General features: G+C 37.7%; 5 protein-coding genes across 6 annotated transcripts; 2 read left to right on the forward strand and 3 right to left on the reverse strand.

The window, feature by feature from the left end:
• Positions 1–289: 289 nt before the first annotated feature.
• LOC108817222 (inactive leucine-rich repeat receptor-like protein kinase CORYNE) lies at positions 290–2,368 on the forward strand. Its single transcript, XM_018589865.2, has 2 exons — positions 290–1,902; positions 1,985–2,368. Exons 1-2 carry the CDS (start codon positions 1,031–1,033, stop codon positions 2,292–2,294), a joined length of 1,182 nt encoding a protein of 393 aa, XP_018445367.1. The 5' UTR covers positions 290–1,030; the 3' UTR covers positions 2,295–2,368.
• Positions 2,335–5,433, reverse strand: LOC108817220 (aspartokinase 1, chloroplastic). Its single transcript, XM_018589863.2, has 13 exons — positions 4,955–5,433; positions 4,783–4,865; positions 4,650–4,690; positions 4,353–4,507; positions 4,081–4,230; positions 3,900–3,995; positions 3,690–3,806; positions 3,480–3,599; positions 3,304–3,396; positions 3,104–3,220; positions 2,894–3,010; positions 2,748–2,810; positions 2,335–2,671 (listed from the first exon to the last, which is right to left on the reverse strand). The coding sequence occupies exons 1-13, from the start codon at positions 5,354–5,356 to the stop codon at positions 2,516–2,518; spliced, it is 1,710 nt and encodes a 569-aa protein (XP_018445365.1). The 5' UTR covers positions 5,357–5,433; the 3' UTR covers positions 2,335–2,515.
• Positions 5,434–5,544: 111 nt separating this feature from the next.
• Positions 5,545–8,055, forward strand: LOC108817219 (pentatricopeptide repeat-containing protein At5g13270, chloroplastic). The gene has a single exon (XM_018589862.2). It carries the CDS (start codon positions 5,644–5,646, stop codon positions 7,900–7,902), a length of 2,259 nt encoding a protein of 752 aa, XP_018445364.1. The 5' UTR covers positions 5,545–5,643; the 3' UTR covers positions 7,903–8,055.
• Positions 7,980–11,628, reverse strand: LOC108817221 (coiled-coil domain-containing protein SCD2). Its single transcript, XM_018589864.2, has 17 exons — positions 11,138–11,628; positions 10,830–10,975; positions 10,671–10,746; positions 10,552–10,593; positions 10,405–10,467; positions 10,288–10,337; positions 10,167–10,194; positions 9,979–10,053; positions 9,758–9,868; positions 9,621–9,681; positions 9,432–9,548; positions 9,212–9,333; positions 9,057–9,126; positions 8,922–8,963; positions 8,592–8,632; positions 8,315–8,441; positions 7,980–8,241 (listed from the first exon to the last, which is right to left on the reverse strand). The coding sequence occupies exons 1-17, from the start codon at positions 11,516–11,518 to the stop codon at positions 8,165–8,167; spliced, it is 1,629 nt and encodes a 542-aa protein (XP_018445366.1). The 5' UTR covers positions 11,519–11,628; the 3' UTR covers positions 7,980–8,164.
• A 478-nt stretch (positions 11,629–12,106) lies between these two features.
• Positions 12,107–19,968, reverse strand: LOC108817213 (protein LAX PANICLE 2). Of its 2 annotated transcripts, none has more exons than XM_018589856.2 (4): positions 18,870–19,968; positions 18,723–18,773; positions 18,528–18,600; positions 12,107–12,895 (listed from the first exon to the last, which is right to left on the reverse strand). In XM_018589856.2, exons 1-4 carry the CDS (start codon positions 19,697–19,699, stop codon positions 12,713–12,715), a joined length of 1,137 nt encoding a protein of 378 aa, XP_018445358.1. In that variant the 5' UTR covers positions 19,700–19,968; the 3' UTR covers positions 12,107–12,712. The 2 variants fall into 2 exon arrangements, with proteins under 2 accessions (XP_018445358.1, XP_018445359.1); XM_018589857.2 differs by having other exon boundaries at positions 12,109–12,892.
• Positions 19,969–20,183: the final 215 nt, after the last annotated feature.

Consider the following 20,183-nt stretch of genomic DNA (forward strand, 5'->3'; position numbering starts at 1 on the left):
ATATGAAAACAAGACTTCACTTTGAATAAAAGCAAAAGCTTTTTACTTTAGCCAACAAAAAAAAACTTAAAAAATTATAATTATTGAAAGGACAAGTAAAAGCAAATTATTCTCAGACAAACAAAGGGAACATCTTTTGTGTAATAATCTTCACACGCTAAGAGAAAAGTTGCACACATTCCCGTGCCTTAGACCCCCTCATCCAACGGTCTACATCCCACTTAGCTTTATCTAACTCAACGGCGTAGATCTATCTCCTTCTTCACGGAACACGATGTCTTTGCTTTCGGCCACTCATGACAAAGCGAGCAGCGAGAGCTGCCTTTCGTCCGCGTACGTGGCGACGGGACCCATGTTTTACCATGACCATCTGACATTATGAGGTCCCACTCTAAGGCGGGAACCCATTTTTCCTCTTTTCTTGTAATTATTTGGTGTATGTGTAACAGATGGTCATGCTTTTTGTGAGGAGAGAGAGAGAGAGTTCACGGTCTCGCAGATACTGTGTCTTGAAAAGAGAGTCTAGAGAGTGTGTTTGTTTGTTTGGTTGCTGGACTAAATGAGCTGAAACAGTTGATAGATAGTTTTGTCTGTTTGGTTCATCTTTTCAACCACAGAGTATGTAGAAACCAAGGGAGAAAAAAAAACATCATTGAAGTTTGTTCCTTTTTGATTATTTTGAGACAATAGTTTGAGTTTTTGTTTGTAGCTTCTTGGAAATTTTCTGCTTTTTTTTTAATTGTGGAGGGAAAAGAGAGAGATAAATTCCAGATAAGAATCTATGAACTAGTGATATTCCATTCATCTTCTTTGTTAAGATTTTGAGTTGAAGATTCCTTGTTTTTTCCTTCTCTTTCTTTCTTGCGAGTGTTTCTCATTGGTTTTCTCGAGAATATATGTGTGCGTTTGGGAGAAGACTGTAGCATTTAAAAAGACTTCACTTTTTTTTCTTCTTCTTTTAGCTTTGAACAGCTTCAGCTTTCTTGGTTACACAAGTTTGTGTCCGAATCTTGAACTTTTATTCTCTTCAATGGAGCAAAGAAGTTGCAAGACTGTCTATATTCTCTTGTTCATCTTCTTAGTCTTCTCTTCAAGAACAAGCACAAGCGCCGCAAGTTGTCGGCGGAAAGCTGTGAAACACTTATCCACAGCTCCACCTTCATCTACACCACTCGAATCAAGAATCACTACCAAGGTTATTGCTGTCAGCATAGTTTCAGGGGTTTTAACCGGGTTGGTCTCGGCCTTAGCGTTAGCTTTCTTGGTCCGTTGCACTGTCAAGTATTTGAAACAGACGCCACTTCTCAAAGGCCCTGTGGTGTTTTCCCCTAAGATCACACCTAAGTCTCTTCACGCAGCTCTTGCTAATGGTATCCAGTTGCTTGGCTCTGACCCTAACGGTAAGTACTACAAGATGGTGCTTGATAATGGTCTGGTTGTCGCAGTTAAGAGACTAGGCTCACTTGAAGGAAATGGCTCACCAGATGGTAGCAAGTCGGTTAAGAGAAGGTTGCAGAAGGAACTTGAGCTTCTTGCTGGGTTAAGGGATAGGAACCTTATGAGTTTAAGAGCTTATGTCCGTGAATCTGATGAGTTTTCCCTGGTGTATGATTACATACCGAATGGTAGTCTTGAGGATGTGATGAACAAGGTTAGAGCTGGAGAAGTGGAGCTTGGATGGGAGATCAGGCTGAGAGTTGCTGTTGGAATTGTGAAAGGGCTTCAGTATCTCCATTTCAGCTGTGAGCAACAGATCCTTCATTACAACTTGAAACCTACAAATGTGATGTTGGATTCTGAGTTTGAGCCTCGCCTTGCTGATTGCGGATTGGCCAAGATCATACCCACTTCACACACAGGAGTGTCTTGCTACTCTGCTCCTGAGTCTTCTCAAACTAACAGGTGCTTGCTTAGTAGAATCATTACCATCCTCTTGAGTTAAACTCTCTTGTACTAACGTAGGTAATGCAAATCATTGTGACAGATATACAGACAAAAGCGATGTCTTCAGCTTTGGGATGATACTGGGTGTTCTTTTAACCGGGAGAGACCCGAGCCTTCCTTTCTCTATAGAAGGTGCAAGCGGAGGGAGCTTAGGACAGTGGCTGAAGCATTTGCAGCAATCCGGAGAAGTAAGGGAAGCGTTAGATAAGAGTATACTTGGGGAGGAAGTGGAGGAAGACGAGATGTTAATGGCTTTACGGATCACCATCATCTGCCTTTCTGACTTTCCAGCAGATCGGCCTTCAAGTGATGAGCTTGTCCACATGCTTACACAACTGCACAGCTTTTAGCCCAATGTTCTTGTACCAAACACCCATCTGTGAACTATAATTTAGTTACCATCTCAATATATTTCTTTTTCTTATTGGTTAAAAATAAAATAGATCATACAAATGGTCCAAGAAAAACGTTATCATACCAAATGAAACAAGTAGCGGACAAACAAACAGAACATAGAAACTCAGAAGCAATACAAAGAAAAATTGCAGATCAAGCAATGAGCTCGTCAAAGTCAATTTTCTACTTGCATTGTCCTAACGGGTGACCCGTTGCCAAGTCTGGGTTGTATCAGTAACTCTGAGAGGTCACCGCTCTCAAAGAAGGATTTGTGAAGAGCCTCAACGCATCCTTCTGCTTCATCATCATTTACTATAAGAGAAATGTTTACCTGCAACAGAGAAATTTTGTTAGGGGGTGTACTTAAAAGAGAGTTTTGTGATAAGCAGTCAGTGTATTATCATTACCTTGGATGCTCCTTGTGATATCATCTGGACATTGATACCTTTTGTCCGAAGAACATGAAACGCCTGCATGTGTAGTAAGAAAACAGTTAGGTAAGAGATGTCTTTCTTGATGAGAACATTCAAGGAGGGGGAGGAGATCCACTAACCCTCTCTAAAATCAGGGAGGAGTGCTGAACATTCCCAATTAAAGAGATTATAGCTCTTCCTTTTGAGAGATTCACAACTGCAATTTTCTCAAGTTCCTCAACTACGTGATCAAGTTCCTGTTTACAAGGGAAAGATCTTTGAATAAAGCATGCTTTATTATATAGATTGGAAAAAATAAAGTGTTTGGGATTCAACAAGAAGAACTTTGCCTGTTGAATCAGTTCCCTGCTCCAGAGTTTTGACGGGTCCAATGTCAGAGATAAGCTGACTTCACTAGTGGCAACAACATCTACGGATATCTCCAGGTCCTCAAATATCGAAAATACCTAGCCAGAAGAGCGAGGTTTGCAAAGAAAATGAGTGTCTGAAACTTCAGCCACATAATGAGCTGAAATTGTATAATGCATACCTTTGCAAGAAACCCAACTTGACCAAGCATTCGGGTGCTTGCTATATCAAGCATGGTCACATTGCGTTTCAGAACAATGCTCGTTAAAACTGTCTGTCATGAGAAGAAGCATAGATTTTGGTTTTGGTGTGAAGGACAGAAAAAAAGTAACAGAGATTTGGAGAGAGACTCTAAACCTTGGTCATGTCTCTTGTTTTAGTGATGATAGTTCCAGGAGCTTTAGGGTTATAAGAATTTTTAACCCTAACAGGAATCCCACCCTCTCTTGCTGGCCTCATTGACTGTGGGTGCAAGACCTGCAGCAAAAAAAATAGTTTTTTACTTAAATCACTGTACTATGTGTTGCCGCTAATAACTGCTAATTGTGTTATTGCCTACGAGTGTACCTGTGCACCAAAATAAGCTAACTCGGCTGCTTCATCGAATGTTAGAAAGGGTACTGGTGTAGCTCTTTTATAAATAGTAGGGTCACATGTAAGAACACCATCAACATCTTTCCACACCTGCTCAATGAAAAAGAAACATCTAGACTTAACAGAGATGTATACACCGTGTTTGAACAAAAAAAATACTATGCTTTAAGGCTGTAGAAGAACCTGAATCTCTTGCAAACCCAACGCTTTACCAATTGTGGTTGCCGTCAAATCACTACCACCCCTACCCAATGTAGTAATCGCACCAGTTTTCCAACCCTATTATTGATTTTTAACTAATTAGGCAAGCCACACAACAACTTCAAATACAAATTCTGAAGATAGCAAGCTTATTTAGACATACCTTCCCAAGGAAACCTGTTACGATAGGAACAGCAGGATCATGCATCCAATCATCATATAATCTCTTGGCAACAGCTGGATACGTTGCTTCCAAGATATCCCCGTTTGTGAAATCATCCGTTGTTATGAAACCAATTTCAAATGCATCATACTGCAAAGTTCAAAGTATATACACATTCAACATGGTTTTCATATTAGTCAACAAAACAAAATATATATACTACTTCGAGAGAGAACAAAATAAATACTAAAAGAATATGATGGTGGACATACTTGGCGTGCTTTAACACCGATTTTATTAAGATAAGCTGCGAAAATCCTTGTAGACAAACACTCTCCAAAAGAGACTAAGTAGTCTCTGGTTCGAAGTGTCAGCTCCTTCATCATGGCTATACCTTTCAGGAGTTGCTCCAGTTCTTCCAAAAACGCTGCCAAAAAAAATGTTTCCCACATTAACAAAAAAAAAGAAAAGAACGCAATAGGCTCTTGAATATTTACCAAACTCATCACAATGAGCCTTAAAAGCTCCTAGTGTACAAAGTTACATGAGCAAACAATACTGATTCTTACATGTAACAACAGAGGGGTCGATCTTGAGCGCTTCCACTGTCCTGAAACAACAACAAAAAAAAAATACATTCTTTATCAAAACCAACACCAAGCAGAGAAAGTGATACTTCAATGTGCAGTTAATCAAAAAAACCTGAGATGCAATTCCTTTATAATGCTCAATTCCTCAATCTCAGATGCATTAGAAACACCACAACTCACAGCCTTCTCTCCCGCCTAAACTAACACAACAAATCAGAAGCTCAAATTCAAAACTTTAAACAACAACAACAACAAAGTATAAAGGAGAGAGCTTTCATCATTACAAGCAAGAGATTGTTGGTTGTCTTCCCCATGGCGGAAAGAACAATGACCGGACTCTCCTCCGGAAACGCCAATATCAAATCCGCCACTTCTCTCATCCTCTCCGCCGTCGCCACCGAGGATCCACCAAACTTCATCACGCACGTGAATCTCTTCTCTCCCACCTCCGCCTCCTTTACAACGTCTGTCTTCTCCTCTTCCATAACAGCTCGCACAGTGCCTTTGAGGCATGAACCCGAAACATTCCTCACGCAGGATGAGCCATCTCCAACGGACAACAAGAACTTCCTCGGGCATTTCAGTGGTGAGAAATCGACACGGCTCGGAGAGATCGGTAGCGTCGACGAGTTCCGGTGGCTGGTGAAAAGGGCATTGCAATGACACCGAACCCTAGCAGCCGCCATCGGAGGAGAATGTGTATTGATAGGTTTAAGACAAGAAATGGAGAGAGAGAGAGACAGAGAGAACGGCGAGACGCCAAAGATGAAAACTTTAAACCCTCCTTTTCAGTTAATACCAGAAAACGCTGTCGTTTTTAGTTACCAACTAACGAAACGATGATTGGTTTTGACCAGTTAGTTCTGTAGGCCTGTAATTAAAACAGAGCTTAGCTCTTTCATTTGGTCGGAGAAAAAAAAAAGCTTTAAACTTTTTTTTTGTGTGGAAATTTTCAGTCTTTCATCAACCAACAATGACGACGATCCTCACATTACAATCCTCTTACATCCCTTCACGAGCTCCGGTCACAAAGCCCGCGAATTTCAATCAGATTCCGTCGTGGGTATCTCTGAAATCGAGCACCACTTCTTCAGTGAAAATCGAGCACAAGCAAGGGCAAGTCGAGAATCTCCATCTGGTCTCCTTGTCTAAACACGGGAAGCTCAACGAGGCGTTTGAGTTTTTCCGAGAAATGGATAAGGCTGGCGTCTCCGTCGCTCCGTATTCTTACCAGTGTCTCTTCGAGGCTTGCAGAGAGTTAAGGTCTTTATCTCACGGGAGACTCCTTCACGATCGCATGCGAAAGGACTGTGAGAGTCCTTCCGTGACTCTTCGGAACTGCGTGTTGCAGATGTACTGCGAGTGCGGGAGTTTGGAGGATGCAGATAAAGTGTTCGATGAAATGCCTGAGTTAAACACGGTTTCTAGAGTGACGATGATGTCTGCTTATGCAGGAAGAGGTCTTTTGGATAAAGCTTTTGGTTTGTTTTCGAGGATGTTGGAGTCGGGAGAGAAGCCTGCTTCTTCTGTTTATACTACACTGTTGAAGTCTTTGGTGAAACCTAGTGCTTTAGGTGTTGGTAGACAGGTTCATGGTCATGTTATACGTGCTGGGTTATTGGGGAATGCATCTATAGAGGCTGGGATCTTGAACATGTACGTGAAATGTGGTTGGTTAGTGGGTGCTAAGCTAGTGTTTGATCAGATGGAAGTTAAAAAACCGGTGGCTTGGACGGGGTTGATGATAGGTTATACTAAAGCTGGAAGAGCAAGAGATGCTTTGAAACTGTTTGTGGATTTGGTAACGGAAGGTGTTGAGTGGGACAGTTTTGTGTTTTCAGTTGTTCTTAAAGCATGTGCTTCTCTTGAAGAAGTTAATCTCGGCAAGCAAATTCATGCATGTGTTGTTAAGCTTGGCCTGGAGTCTGATGTCTCGGTTGGAACTCCTCTTGTTGATTGTTACATCAAATGTTCCAGCTTCGAGTCTGCTCTTCTCGCATTCGGAAAAATCAGTGAACCAAATGATGTTTCATGGAGCGCAATCATTTCTGGATACTGCCAGATGAGTCAATTTGAAGAGGCCGTTAAAACTTTCAAGTCTTTGAGAAGCAAAAGTGCAGCGGTTCTGAATTCGTTCACATATACTAGCGTATTCCAAGCATGTTCTGTACTTGCAGATTGCAACATTGGTGGCCAAGTCCATGGGGATGCTATAAAAAGAAGTCTGGTTGGTTCTCAGTATGGAGAAAGCGCTCTCATTACGATGTACTCAAAGTGTGGCTGCTTAGATGACGCCCGTGCAGTCTTTGAGTCGATGGAGAATCCCGACATTGTTGCTTGGACAGCTTTTATATCAGGTCATGCCTACTATGGAAATGCCTCTGAAGCTCTGAGATTGTTTGAGGAAATGGTGAGTTGTGGCATGAAGCCTAACTCTGTGACTTTTATTGCGGTTTTAACAGCATGCAGCCACGCAGGTCTGATTGAACAGGGCAAGCGTTACTTGGACACGATGCTTCCAAAGTACAACGTGGCTCCAACTATTGACCATTATGATTGTATGATCGACATTTATTCCCGTGCGGGACTATTAGAGGAAGCTCTCAAGTTTATGAAGAGTATGCCTTTTGAACCTGATGCAATGAGCTGGAAATGCTTTTTAAGTGGGTGTTGGACGCACAAGAATCTCGAACTGGGGGAGATTGCTGGTGAGGAACTTCGCCAACTCGATCCAGAAGATACAGCTGGATATGTTCTACCGTTTAATCTGTATACGCAGGCTGGAAGATGGGAAGAAGCTGCTGAGATGATGAAACTAATGAATGACAAGATGTTGAAGAAGGAACTGAGCTGCAGCTGGATCAGAGAAAAGGGTAAGATTCATCGGTTTATAGTGGGTGATAAACACCATCCACAAACTCAGGAGATCTATGAGAAGCTCAAGGAGTTCGATGATTTTATGGAAGGTGATGTGTTCCAGTGTAGTATGACAGAGAGGAGAGAACAGCTTCTTGATCATAGCGAGAGACTTGCTATTGCATATGGGTTGATATCGGTGAATGGCAATACCCGTGGACCTATCAAGGTATTCAAGAATCTCAGGGCATGCCCAGATTGCCATGAGTTTGCAAAACATGTGTCTTTGGTTACAGGACATGAGATCATCATCCGAGATTCTAGAAGGTTTCACCATTTCAAGGAGGGGAAGTGCTCTTGCAACGATTACTGGTGATCTTTAGTGTCTGTATTAGTATCTGTAGATACTATTTTGGGTACTAATCCAACAAGAATGAGTCTGCAAATTAAAAAAAGTGCAAACGTGGATACATTATATGTTAAAAGTAGTGCAAATGCAATTCTTCAGTTTACAAAACTGGATTTAACATTTTCTTCACAGCAAAGTACTCGAACCACACAAGAAGAAAGATATACAATAATACTGTTAAAGCTGTGGTAACATGACTGTTCCGGAATCCTGGGGTCCATGGTCATGATTACTGGTTGGACCGGGAGGCTTCCCACAATCTGCGTTCTATCCGCCGCTTTCTTAGCTCAGTTAGCCCTTGCTCAACTGAAAATTAAAACTAACCAATTAGCCTTGTATCCTCTTTTGGTAAAAAGTAGTTTGGTATGTTAGATTGTACCTTCCATGGCGTCATGTGAAGATGGAGAGTGTGCACTCCTGCTAATCCAGAATTGAAGACGTTCTCTTGCAATGTCCACATCTATGCCAAGTGACAGGGCTCTTCTCCAAAAGTACGTGAGCCAAGCCTGCAGAACGTTCCAAAGGATTTCATAGCGTTGAGATTATATAAACACCAAGTTGAGCTAAAGAAATTACTCTAATAACAGAAAATTCTATTAAAGAGAAGATATAGCAGGGAGCAGAGAAAGAGAGAAAGGTCTTTGGGGGTTATGTACCTCCTTGAAGAGAACATCTTCAGACTCTTCTGGACTCAGTTCTGCAAAGAAGAGACAGAATGAGGTCATAATAATCCTCAAGAATAACAAGAATTGTCTGCACTCTTTGTAGTACATATGAAATGCCATCATAGAATATAAGAGTTTTTTTTTTCTTTTTTTTTGAGCAAAAAAGAATATTAGACAATCAATTTATGTAGTTCATTGTCCTAATTTTATCAGGAGTTTTGTCATTGTAATGTTGCTGATTATGCATTTCACTACCATATGAATTTCATAACACCAAGATCTTGACCTAGAAATTCAGTGACATAAGCTTAATAAGCTTACCAAGTGCCTCCACAGACTTAGGACCACCTGGTGATTTTAACTCTGAAAGAAAACAACCAAAAAAATACATCAATTGCATATCAAACAAGAATAGACATGTAAAATCGCTTTTCTCTGGCTAATAAAGAAGCTTACCGGGATCAGATAGTCGAAAAGTATTGGCCAACCTTAGCTGGGCAAGTGTAATAGTTATGGAAACCTCAACCTTCAAAAGAAGGAGTAAAGTCGATGAGAAAAAATGAAAGAGGGAGTGCATGAACCAAAACGAGAGAGAACATGATAATAGAAACCTTTAAAGAAGCTAGCTCCTTCAGACCCATTTCCACAGAGAGCATACTTTCAATATTTCCCTCTCCTGTTAGATCATTTATATCCTGAACGAGCTGGCTCCTCTTCTCGTTCTCCTCAGAATCTGGTCAGATGATTTCATAGCCAAGTGATATGTTTACAGTGATGAGAAGTGATAAAAAATCTTAGAAGAGTCGGTAGCATGACTGAGTGATTGCTTACCTTTTTCCCAACTTTCTTCCTTAGCCTTCTGCCCAGCTGATAGAACAATCTCAAAAGGAAGAGGGGCAAGAGATGACCAGTATTCGTACTTTGATGTAGCGATGTCCGAACATATGCCTGAAATGCAAATATGCAAAAGATGGAACAAAAATTCTAGATACGCTTGTTATATACCCATCTAGCACTTACCATATCTGGCAGCTAAGCCCCAATACCGAGCTAGCCAGCACCGCTTAAGAACAACTTCCTCCTGAAAAGCATACAAGGGTCTTTTACTTAAACCGGACAATGATTATGTGTAGACTGGAAAAAACATGAAAACAGACCATCTCTTTTGGGGTCAGTATCATTCTATGTGTCATTGTTCGTAGAGCGTTGACTTCAGATTCCGCTACTTGAAGTTGTGCTACTACACCAGCAGCCTCTTGCTTTGCGTTCTGAATCAAAAACGTAACATAGAACATATAAGATTTCTACATTTTCATTAACTAGCACCTCAGTGACCTCACAATAAAATGTGACACACTGATGGAAAAAAATGGCTTACCTCTACTTGAGCCCGGAGAGCAGTAGTCTCCTTATTAGCCCCTTCTCTATTCTGTTTTGCATTTTTAAGGGCCGCCTGTCACAGAGAGAGTGCTAGTAAATCAATAAATCTAAAAGCAACAACAACATACTTAAAACCAAAATCATCACGTGATAGAAAATCCTGAGGGCGCTCAGACTTTGGAGTACCTCTCTTTGACGCAAAGCAGCTTCTTTTCTGCAGCATTGAGACAAAGTACAGTCATGTAAGCATTTTAAATTCAACACGAAAGACAAGAAAGTGGCAAGAAATTGTATTGATTTAGACTACCGGCTCAGAAGTTTAGCTTCCAAAGATACGCCTTCTCCCAAAGAAGTCACCTAAAGTTTGTCTCAAGTGTGAGAACAGTATTAAAAAAAATAAAGACAAAAAAACGGGCACAGTTACCTGTTTCTCAAGCTCTCTAACCCTGGCTTCTGCTTCCTTGCATCTCTCATCCTCAAGCCTAAGCTGTTAAACAAACTCAAAACGTAAAACAAAAGCAGCTACTATTGGGAGATAAATAAAAACCAAGCAGGAGAAGACTTTTATTACCTTTTCAAGAATACTCTCATTCTCCTCTTGCAGCATATCGAGCTGTAATGCAAATAAACTATCAGTTTCCATTTCACAATCAGAATATCTACACATCAAAAGAAGAAAGAAAAACATACTTCATCTTGAAGTGCTGATGCTTCATGCTGATCTTTCGAATCTTTTACACCAAGATGCCCAATATCAGGTAAAACCCTGCAATGACAAAAACAGTATCCACAATCAAGCACACAAACTCAACAAAGCTGCAAACTTTTGCAATGAAGATGTTTCTTCACCGCTTTTCAGTCTGCTGATTCTTAGGAGTTCCAACTGGTAATGATGGAATGGTGGTTTGGTTCCTTTGAGACAGTTTGCTAGGCGGAACAGGTGGTTGTTGTGATGCTGCTGCTCGAACAGACATGGCTGGAGAGTTCCGAGAAACCTGTTTTTTTTTTTTGCACATTCACGGATCAAATCTCTGATTAGAAAACATTTACTACTAGTTTCCTTTACCACTACCATTCCTAAAAATGGTAATAATCAGGTCTCAATCGATCTCTCACATTCTAAAAATAGAAACTTCGAAAATGAGCAGCAGATTTACCGCAGGGGAGGAAGATCTGCCGATCTTGGGAGGAGCAGCAGCAGCAGGTCTAGGTTTAGAAGCATTGTTTCTCGTGAAGGAGAGAGGAGGAGCGCCGTAGCGGAAATCTAGGCCATCGCCACCGACACCGTCGTCATCGTCTTCGTCGTCGTCGTCGGTGGTCTGCGAAGCCATGACCTTGGCGAGCCTCTGAGCCGCGGCTTTGGCGGCGACGTTCTGAGCTCGCTTCACGTTTGACATCCCGGTGACGGAAGACGATCGAGCGTGGTGGTGATGACGCGCCGGGGAAGAAGGTGCGACGGCGGAGGCGGCATTGGTGGTGCCGGAGTCGCCGTTCCATTGACGGAAGTAGCTGGGGCTTTCGGTGCGTGCACGCTCCATCTTGGAAAGGCACGAGATGCAGACAGACCTAGACTAGATCTTCTTGGTGATGGTGGTGTGTTTATGGAGTCAGACAAAAGACAACTTTGTTTTTTTTTTAGTCTAAAGCAAAGTTTGAACAGAACAAAGGGAGTTTAGTTAAGTCTGATTAGTTACTAACCGAAGGAGTAAAACCAAAGTTAACAGTGGGCTTAACTTAATTGTCTGGCACGTGCGTAAAAAAAAACACTCCCAGTAACAAAATTATCTTTATTTAAAAAAAATTGTTTCAAAAAATATTTTATATTTTATTATGTAATAATGATAGATAGTAAATTTTAACTTTAGTTATATTTGTTAAATTTTATCGGAAAAGTTATAATAAGAATAGGTCCAAAAATTATTTATTTATAACTATAGTTAAAAATGTTTTTTGATATGTATAAATTTTTTAAAACGTATGTCTTTTAAAAGGAAGAAGTAGTATTAAATTAGAGAAAATTGTAAAAAGTAATTTTTGAGAATTATTCCTCTACAATTTGTATTCGTAATCTTGATACACAAAACCCATATGGCACAAAACCCATATGGCACAGAACATTGCTTGGACTAAAATGTAAGCTCCCATGGGCCATGGCCATATTCTATCTTGCTTTCTTGAAAATTAGATATTGGTCCATCCATTTATGGTTTGGGTTTAGTGGATAAGAGTATCGATCTTTCACACAAGGCCTGAAATTTTTATATGGCCAGTTTGGTATTGAGTTGGTACGATCATGGCCCGAAAGAGGCCATTTTGTCTAGGCAAACATTAAACACCAACACAAAGCAGAAGTGACCTAGAATAACAGTAAGGATTAAGGAATAGCATGAAAAAACAATGCATATAAATATTGGATACATCGTTCATGCGTTAATGTTCTCGCAGCCCCAGAAGATACACCAATAAAAACATCAATCGGGGGCATGCACACTCCTACTGAATTAGATACTCTTTTGTTCTTGATATATCATTCGACAAATCGCACAAAAAAGGGCCTTAAGGATAAATAAATAATCAAAACCACCCGCCAAAAAAAAAGAGAGGGAAGAAGACAATTGAAGAAGGTGGGATGTTGAGTTAAAAGAGAGGGTGGGCAGTTGTTTTTATTGAGAATAATATGGTGTTAAAAATAAATATAGTGGAGAAAATATTATAGGAATATATATGGATAATTAAAAAAGAGTCCTACCATAATGAAGGACCATGAGATGATCAGAGGTAGATGAGTTTGGAAGCAAGGTAAGGTTTTGTGAAATAGAAGAATTGTCTCTGCTTCCTCTCCAAATTGTATCTCTCACATGTTGTAGTGTCAACACTGGCTCCAGTTCTTGCCCTCTGCATCTTATCTCTACCTGCTTTTCATTTTACAAATATAAAATCATAATACTATTAGTCCTATTAAACACAGTAATAATTTAACTAGGTTCTTAGAGTTATTAACACAAAAACATAGACCAAAGCTAAAAGAAATTATCACTGAAGTTTCTACATTTTCTAGCTATATATGAGTATGTTACTATTTGATGTAATGAGATCATTGCATCGTAGAGGTGACGGAGGGAGAGTGATGGAAATTGCAACGTGTCAAAGTGGATACGCAATGCCGTAATTATGTAATCTCTACTTTACTTCTAAGAGATTCCTGTTTTTTCTAACACGATATATTGCTTTTAAAGAAGAGCATCACCAACAATGACTCCACCACTTATTTCACATAATAAGTTAAAGAAAACAATGCAACACATATTCACGATATAGTGAATTAACTTGATTATAAATTTGAAATTTGAATGGTACCCACGATGTCCAAAATCTCAATCATTTCGTGTCCCTACCCTTTTTCTACCCGTAAATCGTAATGCATTTTTTCAAGGACTTCTCGAAAAAGACTTTAATGTTATGCCGTAGTGATGAGCATTATGAGTCCATTTCAGGTTAAAATTCTATAACTTTGTGTTCCAATTGAATATCCAAGTGTACACAAAGCAAATTAAACGTTATAGAAACTATAAGTCAATCTTTAGATTCAACATATGTTTCAATCGTGTCAAACGTGTCAAACCATCCTAACCCATTCTCCTACTACTATTTATCAATATTTCTTCCTGCTCCTATACTTAATAGCTTTATTTTTTACAATATTTTGGTAGCTGTAAACTGAAAATTTTACGTTCTGAAAGGATAAACTAGGTGTAGATAAACTGATGAAATCATATAAAAAAGACACTATATGCTGAGAAGGATCAGAGTTTTCTAAATTGAAGATACTAAATGGAGACCTATGCCTAGGCCCTAACTATACCCCACGAGAAAATTACCACCATCTCATGCACGTCTTCTTTTTACGTTTTGATTTCAAGTTTGCGACCCAAAAGCATTTAAGTCGCAAATTTATGTTTTTAGTGGGATATCATCTACGGTTGAGATAAATTATAGCATCTGGTTAGCATATGAAAATAGTGTTCTGTCTCACATATCAACATCTTAATATATCTATTTTTCACTAAGGGACCTACATACATAATGTAAAATTGAATATAAAATAGGGACCATAGAAGTCGTAGTCGGGATATACATATATACTAAAATGTTTTGCATGCATCGCATCACTAGCTTAAAAGGACATCATGTTCAGGGCTCCTTATCTACCCTTTAGTGCCACTTTGTTCCTTTTTAAAAAAATGCAATTTTCTTTCAGCAAATTGCAACGATTCTGTTGTTGAGGGCGACTTCATGCATTGCTTTTCCCCCACGTAAAACACATTATTTATCAATATATGCTTATATATGTAAGTTGCTTACGAGCTTGTCAATTTGAAAACATTTACTAGCCTACAAAATCGCATTGGCATCTATATATTCTACAATATATTTTACCTAGATTTTGGAGTCTAAGCGAGTATTTGTGAGACGTGCCTTTTAGATTTTACATGGTCAAGTTTGTATTGGCAATGAACTTATATTTACACTATTTGAAGTCTGCTTATAGTTGAACTCATAACATCTCGATAGAGACTAGATTTTGCTAAATTAGGATTAGGATTGTATATATACGATCCTCTAATATATAATAAGAAAGTGCAGCACTTAAAGGATATGAGTATGATTGATGGGGGAAAAAGTCTTTTAAGCACCAAATTTACTAGGGGTTTTGTGAAGAAAGGGTCCTACACGAGACACTAACAAGTAACAAGCATAGCTATACCAAGGGAGAGAAGTATATCGCTGATGGTTTTTTTAAGCAATATCGCTGGTGTTGATGAGCCACTTCTAACATAAGCATGACGGTTTATCTAAGCATCAGTTTATTCTATGTTTTAATTTTAATTGTATATGGAAACAAGGGTTTTTGAAAGTCGTATTTATAGGCATCTACTGTAACATTTTGAAATATCATCAAAAGTTTTTTTTAATGAAAGTCGTATTTATAGGCATCTACATACAATTTTTCATGATATATAAACTGAAATGTAACTGGCATTCAAACCAAAAGAAAATTTCTCTTGTAAAAGAAAAACAAAAAGTTTCCATCAGGGCTCATCAAGAAAACAAATATGATCTTTCAAAAAAAACACAAATTTGATCTAGTTTCTGAAGGTTTTTTGTATCTGCTGTTTTCATATAAAATAACATGTGTCATTTTATATTCTGGTTATCTAACAATTCGAAAACCAAAAATGACAAACAAATGTTTTATGCTCTTTACTAAAATAAAGCCTGAAATAACTTTTAGATTACTTTTAGTATTAGTACAATAGAATAAATAAATTATACTTAGGTAATTGTTTTTGAGAATATTTATTTAATGGAATGAGGCCGAGTTGAGAAAAGAATCATGTGGAGCGACGGAAATTTGAAATTTATGGAATACTTTTCGCTTTTAAAAACTTTTTGTTTTCGTACGTCTAAAAAGTCAAAGGAGACTTAAAAGAGGAGGAAAAAATGGAAGAACAATGCCACCACGAAGTCGGATTATGGCTGCCTAATCATTACAGTCATATTTATTATACACTCTTGATACCTATGCCCTACCCAACTCAATTATACACACACATTCACATCATTATATACTATGTAAATATTTCACACACACGTATATGAATGCACATAACTACAACTTCAATGAATGGTAAAAAAACTTTAACTACATGTGGACGCAACCATATTTTTGGGTGAATAAATAAATAAATTTTAACTAATTTTTTAAATAATGTATATTATATATATATATATATATATATATATATATATATATATATATGTTTTACAAAATTAGATTTTCATATTTTTACACACGTTAAATTTATGTTATCCATTTTCGATTTATATTCTTAAATAACTAAAATTTGTAGATACATACACAAAAAATATTTTTGTGTGACTTTTTTTTGCAGAACATCTATTTTTATAGAACGGAATGAGTAGTCCTTGGATCTATATATATATTTAGATCTATATATATTACAAACTGATATGATGACTAATGTTCTCCGTTTGCTATTTGTATATGTGCACAAAAATGCTATTTTATCATCAAATAACAAAATCCATTAATTGCCGTCTAAGCTATTTTATATGAATTGTTAATCAACATAAATCATTTGAAAATATATACTTAGAAATGTACAAGAAATAAACAGACTGTTGAAGAACCTTATTTGATCAAGATATGGCCACAACAAATATATAATTTGTAGACATGCATACATACATATAAATTTTATATTGGTTATCTCGTTCCATTTGTCATACTTCATGGCATGGATTAATGCAACAAGACAGAAAAATTTAGCGATTTGAGTAAATTATAAACATTGAGTTGACCTAAATATTATAGTTTATTTTATCTGCGTCTAGATTAATTATAACTTCTAAAGAATGTTTCAGGAAAACATGCTTACAACAACCTGATTTATTTTATATTCCAAACAATCAAATATCGTCATCAATGAAATTGTCTTATACTCTTTAAAAATTTATGTTTTTATTTATGTGAATGAGAACTATATATAAGCTGTGTGCGTTTCTAAGTACTTTTCTATGCAATGTTCGATAAATAAATGCATGGATCAAAGCAGGCTATCAAATTCTTCTTAAAAGACAAACCTACGTGTACGGTTGGTTTATGTCTGTACAGTCTGTTTATCTAAACGGCTCATGCAATCTCGTAGACTAGTACGGCGTCCAAAAGATTCATTCATCTGTGTGTGTGACTTCCAAATTTGTTTTAAAGTGCAAGGAAAATAAATAAAAAGAGAAAAAGGGCTCACGTTTCTTAACATTTGGACTTATTTTCAAAAAAAAAACATTTGGACCCAAAAAGGGTTCACGTATCAAAAGCAATAATGCATCGTTTGCTAGTAATTATCAAAAGACCATTAGTGACGTTCCATGCACACAACACACTGGGCTTTGAACACTGAATTATCATTTAGCGAGAAAAAAAAACACTGAATTATCCCTTCGCTCGGAAAAGAAGTATCCATCTTTCTAATTATTCGTTGACAAGAAAAATGTAATTATTAATCAGGAATCATAAAAATTGCGTATCATGGCCTCATGGGTAAGCGAGCGCATAAATGCACACACATCAATGATTAAATTTGCACGAGAAGCATCGTACGTAATACTATTAGAAATTGAATTCTATTTTTTCACCAAAAGATAAACGGAAAGGACACTTTTGTTTCATGAATTCGACTCGTAAGGTTTCAAAGTCAGCATGCATATGATAGGAACTTACTTTACTGTATTCATCATTCGAGATAATAACTAGCTACGGAAGAAGCGTGCGATATAGCTATAGTCACAGTTGAACGTGTATTTTTTGCCAATGTATATATATTACATGCATAATACGATTATTTTCGTGAACCGAGTTTTTCTAAACGATGCGGTATAATGTCATAGACGTACATATCCAAACTAGATAAAACTAAACTAAACAACTTCTAGTGGTTATAAATTAGTATTATTTTGGTAACTATCTTTCAAAATTTTGTCAAAAAAAACTCTCTTTCGAATTAGGTAATTAGTAACATAGGTCAATAAATGTTTTCCGATGCATCCGAAAACGGTAAACTCATAACTTATATAAAATGTTTCGTAGATTTGATTCAAGACTATACTATCCTATATTTTTCAGGAACCAGGCAATTAGCTATATAAAAGTAATTTATATATAGTAAAAAGGAGAAACTTAATTTTTTATTTCTTTCAAAAATTATAGTTTATACCGATAACACGTTTTGTTTTCGGATATTTGGGTTTCTAGTTTCGAAAAGGTTGGTAAAAAGCTTGATTTATAGTTTTGAAATGTACTCAAAACACTTTAAAAACGTACGCACGGAATAATTTTACAAGGAATCGGTTTCTAAAATTTTATGTTTTGTATAATTAAGTTGGTTGGTAGATGGATGGATAATGGACTATCATGTATACGATGTATAAAAGAAATAAATTAAAGGGTGCACTCATCTCAAATGAGAATTTTGTACGTCGAACACAGTAGGCTAACTAATGGCTCGACCGTTAATCAATTACCCCTAAACTATAAAAAGGAGCAAGTAAGACAAACTCCAAAAAGGTTGAAAATCAATTTATGGATAATAAGCATATAAAAACAAAGAAATAACTAAACGGCTTATACCTAGCAACGACATCTACCTGTGACCTAATTAACATGGAGACACTTTTGTGGCAATTTAGTTCCGACGTTGTTGTCATGTTCCTCACACCAACCCCCATGAATGTACCCTTTCCACGTTTTCTTCTTTTCTTTTACTAAAATGTTTCTGTTTTTATCGTACTATTCTCATCATCTTACATGCTTAAAAAGTATTTATGTGAAGTTCTAGATTTTTTTTTGTTTTGCTTTTTGAAAGCAACTACGGAGATTGTAATTACGGCAAGCAACGTGTACATGGAACCTAGAATAATAAAGCTAAAGAAAGTAAAATCAAAGATTTAACGAGATTAGTAAAAAACCTGGGATTCGTGCTCCAATCTCAACTTGCTGACCAAATATTTCATCAATATTCGAACAGTCATCTTCCCGTCCCTACAAAATCCAAGAACACCAAAATTAATTAGCAATAAACTCTTGATAAAATTGACGTCGTTTTATCTGTCATTAATTATAGTATATACTCAGAGAACGGTAGAATCTTAATATACACTTACTTGATTCTCAAGTAGCTCTTGGGTATCTGAGGCAAGAATGGTTCTCTTGTCCTAAGACGCTCACCAAAACAAAGCCGCTAATTAGTACTTTAACAAATAATTGTAATCGAAAACAAAGTCTTTTGGAAGTTAAAATTTAGTACTTACTGGTTTTGAGAAGCTTGAAGGAGGAACCAAATGCCGGAATGGGGTCGCCTGGGAGGATCAATGACTCTAAAACTCGAGCTTGGACCAGCCACCACATCCGGATTATTATTATTGTTGTTCCCTGTTAACTGGTGCTGAAAATTGGAGCGACCAAAGTAAGGTCCTATGAATGGCATCATCAAAGAAGCAGATAATGATGATGATGATGATGATGATGGTTGAACTAGGTTTTGTGGGACAAAAGGCGTTCTAAACGCAGCCGCCCAAGAACCAATCGTCTCCTGATCAGGCCTGGTAGGGAACATCAATGGTTGATGTTGATGATGAAATATAGATGGCATCAATGGAAGGCCAACTCTTTCTTCTCTATTTGAACCGCCAGAGTAAAGGTTAAGCTCTAGAAAAGAGTCCATCCCAGCCGTTTGATTGGTTTGATGTTTATTGTCAAGATCCTGTTTAACATCATCCTCGTGGCCTGTGCTTAACCGGAGCCATCCTTCTTGTCTCATCTCATGATCTTCAGCTTCATTGTTGGTATTATTATTATTGTTATTGCTATTGCTGTTGTTGTTGTCGTGGTCGTCCTTGGAGCTTAACCTAGAAGTAGTACTTCTCGGCTCTTCTTGATCGGCCATGAAACTACAATCTCTCCTACAAACTTGGTGATGATCAGATCCTAAGAAAATGTCTTTCTTGTTGTTGTTGTTGTCGCCCTCAGACACAGAAGAGAAGTGATGTGTTTTTTGTAATAACCTCATAAAAGCAAAACTATTGGAAACCCCACATGAATGAAGAAGCCTTGTTGAGGAGGATTCAGCATCAACAACCATGGCAGTGTCCTGTGAGCCGGAGAGGAGTGAGACGAGGCGTTACTGATGATCTCAACATGAGGGGAGACGGAGGAGAGAATAATAAATTAGGATTGTTAGACGGATCAATAAGTCTAGGAATGGTCAGAGACCCGAGAAGCCATGGAGAGGACAAGAGACGGAGACAATAAATTCTGAAAATCTCACTTTCTATCAATTCTCTTTGTTTGGAATCTTGTATGAATGAAATTGATGCAGAGAGAGAGAGAGAGAGAGAGAGAGAGAGAGAGAGAGAGAGAGAGAGAGAGAGAGAGAGATGTTAATCTTGTAATTATACAGAGTAATGGGCAAGAGTTATATGGAAAGCTTCTTATGCGGTCAATCTCGGTACATTTACTGATATACATTATTTTGATGTCATGTACTCTATAATACGCACGTATTCTTTTTGTTCCTTCACCACATATACATAGCATTAAACAAAAAAAATTGGACGATGATTATC

The sequence above is a fragment of the Raphanus sativus genome, chromosome 7 (assembly GCF_000801105.2).
Source record: "Raphanus sativus cultivar WK10039 chromosome 7, ASM80110v3, whole genome shotgun sequence".
NCBI lineage: Eukaryota > Viridiplantae > Streptophyta > Magnoliopsida > Brassicales > Brassicaceae > Raphanus > Raphanus sativus.

Excerpts from the sequence above, each read along its gene's own strand:
- LOC108817222 (XM_018589865.2), top strand. The coding sequence starts at position 1,031 with ATGGAGCAAAGAAGTTGCAAGACTGTCTATATTCTCTTGTTCATCTTC. Across the intron at positions 1,903-1,984 it reads GAGTCTTCTCAAACTAACAG|ATATACAGACAAAAGCGATG; the intron begins GTGCTTGCTTAG and ends TCATTGTGACAG.
- LOC108817220 (XM_018589863.2), bottom strand. The coding sequence starts at position 5,356 with ATGGCGGCTGCTAGGGTTCGGTGTCATTGCAATGCCCTTTTCACCAGC. Across the intron at positions 4,508-4,649 it reads CGACCCCTCTGTTGTTACAT|CGTTTTTGGAAGAACTGGAG; the intron begins GTAAGAATCAGT and ends TTTTTTTGGCAG. Across the intron at positions 3,996-4,080 it reads TAACAGGTTTCCTTGGGAAG|GGTTGGAAAACTGGTGCGAT; the intron begins GTATGTCTAAAT and ends AATCAATAATAG.
- LOC108817219 (XM_018589862.2), top strand. The coding sequence starts at position 5,644 with ATGACGACGATCCTCACATTACAATCCTCTTACATCCCTTCACGAGCT.
- LOC108817221 (XM_018589864.2), bottom strand. The coding sequence starts at position 11,518 with ATGGAGCGTGCACGCACCGAAAGCCCCAGCTACTTCCGTCAATGGAAC. Across the intron at positions 10,976-11,137 it reads GCAGATCTTCCTCCCCTGCG|GTTTCTCGGAACTCTCCAGC; the intron begins GTAAATCTGCTG and ends AAAAAAAAACAG. Across the intron at positions 9,549-9,620 it reads GGGCTTAGCTGCCAGATATG|GCATATGTTCGGACATCGCT; the intron begins GTAAGTGCTAGA and ends TTTGCATTTCAG.
- LOC108817213 (XM_018589856.2), bottom strand. The coding sequence starts at position 19,699 with ATGGTTGTTGATGCTGAATCCTCCTCAACAAGGCTTCTTCATTCATGT. Across the intron at positions 18,774-18,869 it reads CTTCAAGCTTCTCAAAACCA|GACAAGAGAACCATTCTTGC; the intron begins GTAAGTACTAAA and ends TGAGCGTCTTAG. Across the intron at positions 12,896-18,527 it reads GATTGGAGCACGAATCCCAG|CAGGTAGAGATAAGATGCAG; the intron begins GTTTTTTACTAA and ends TAAAATGAAAAG.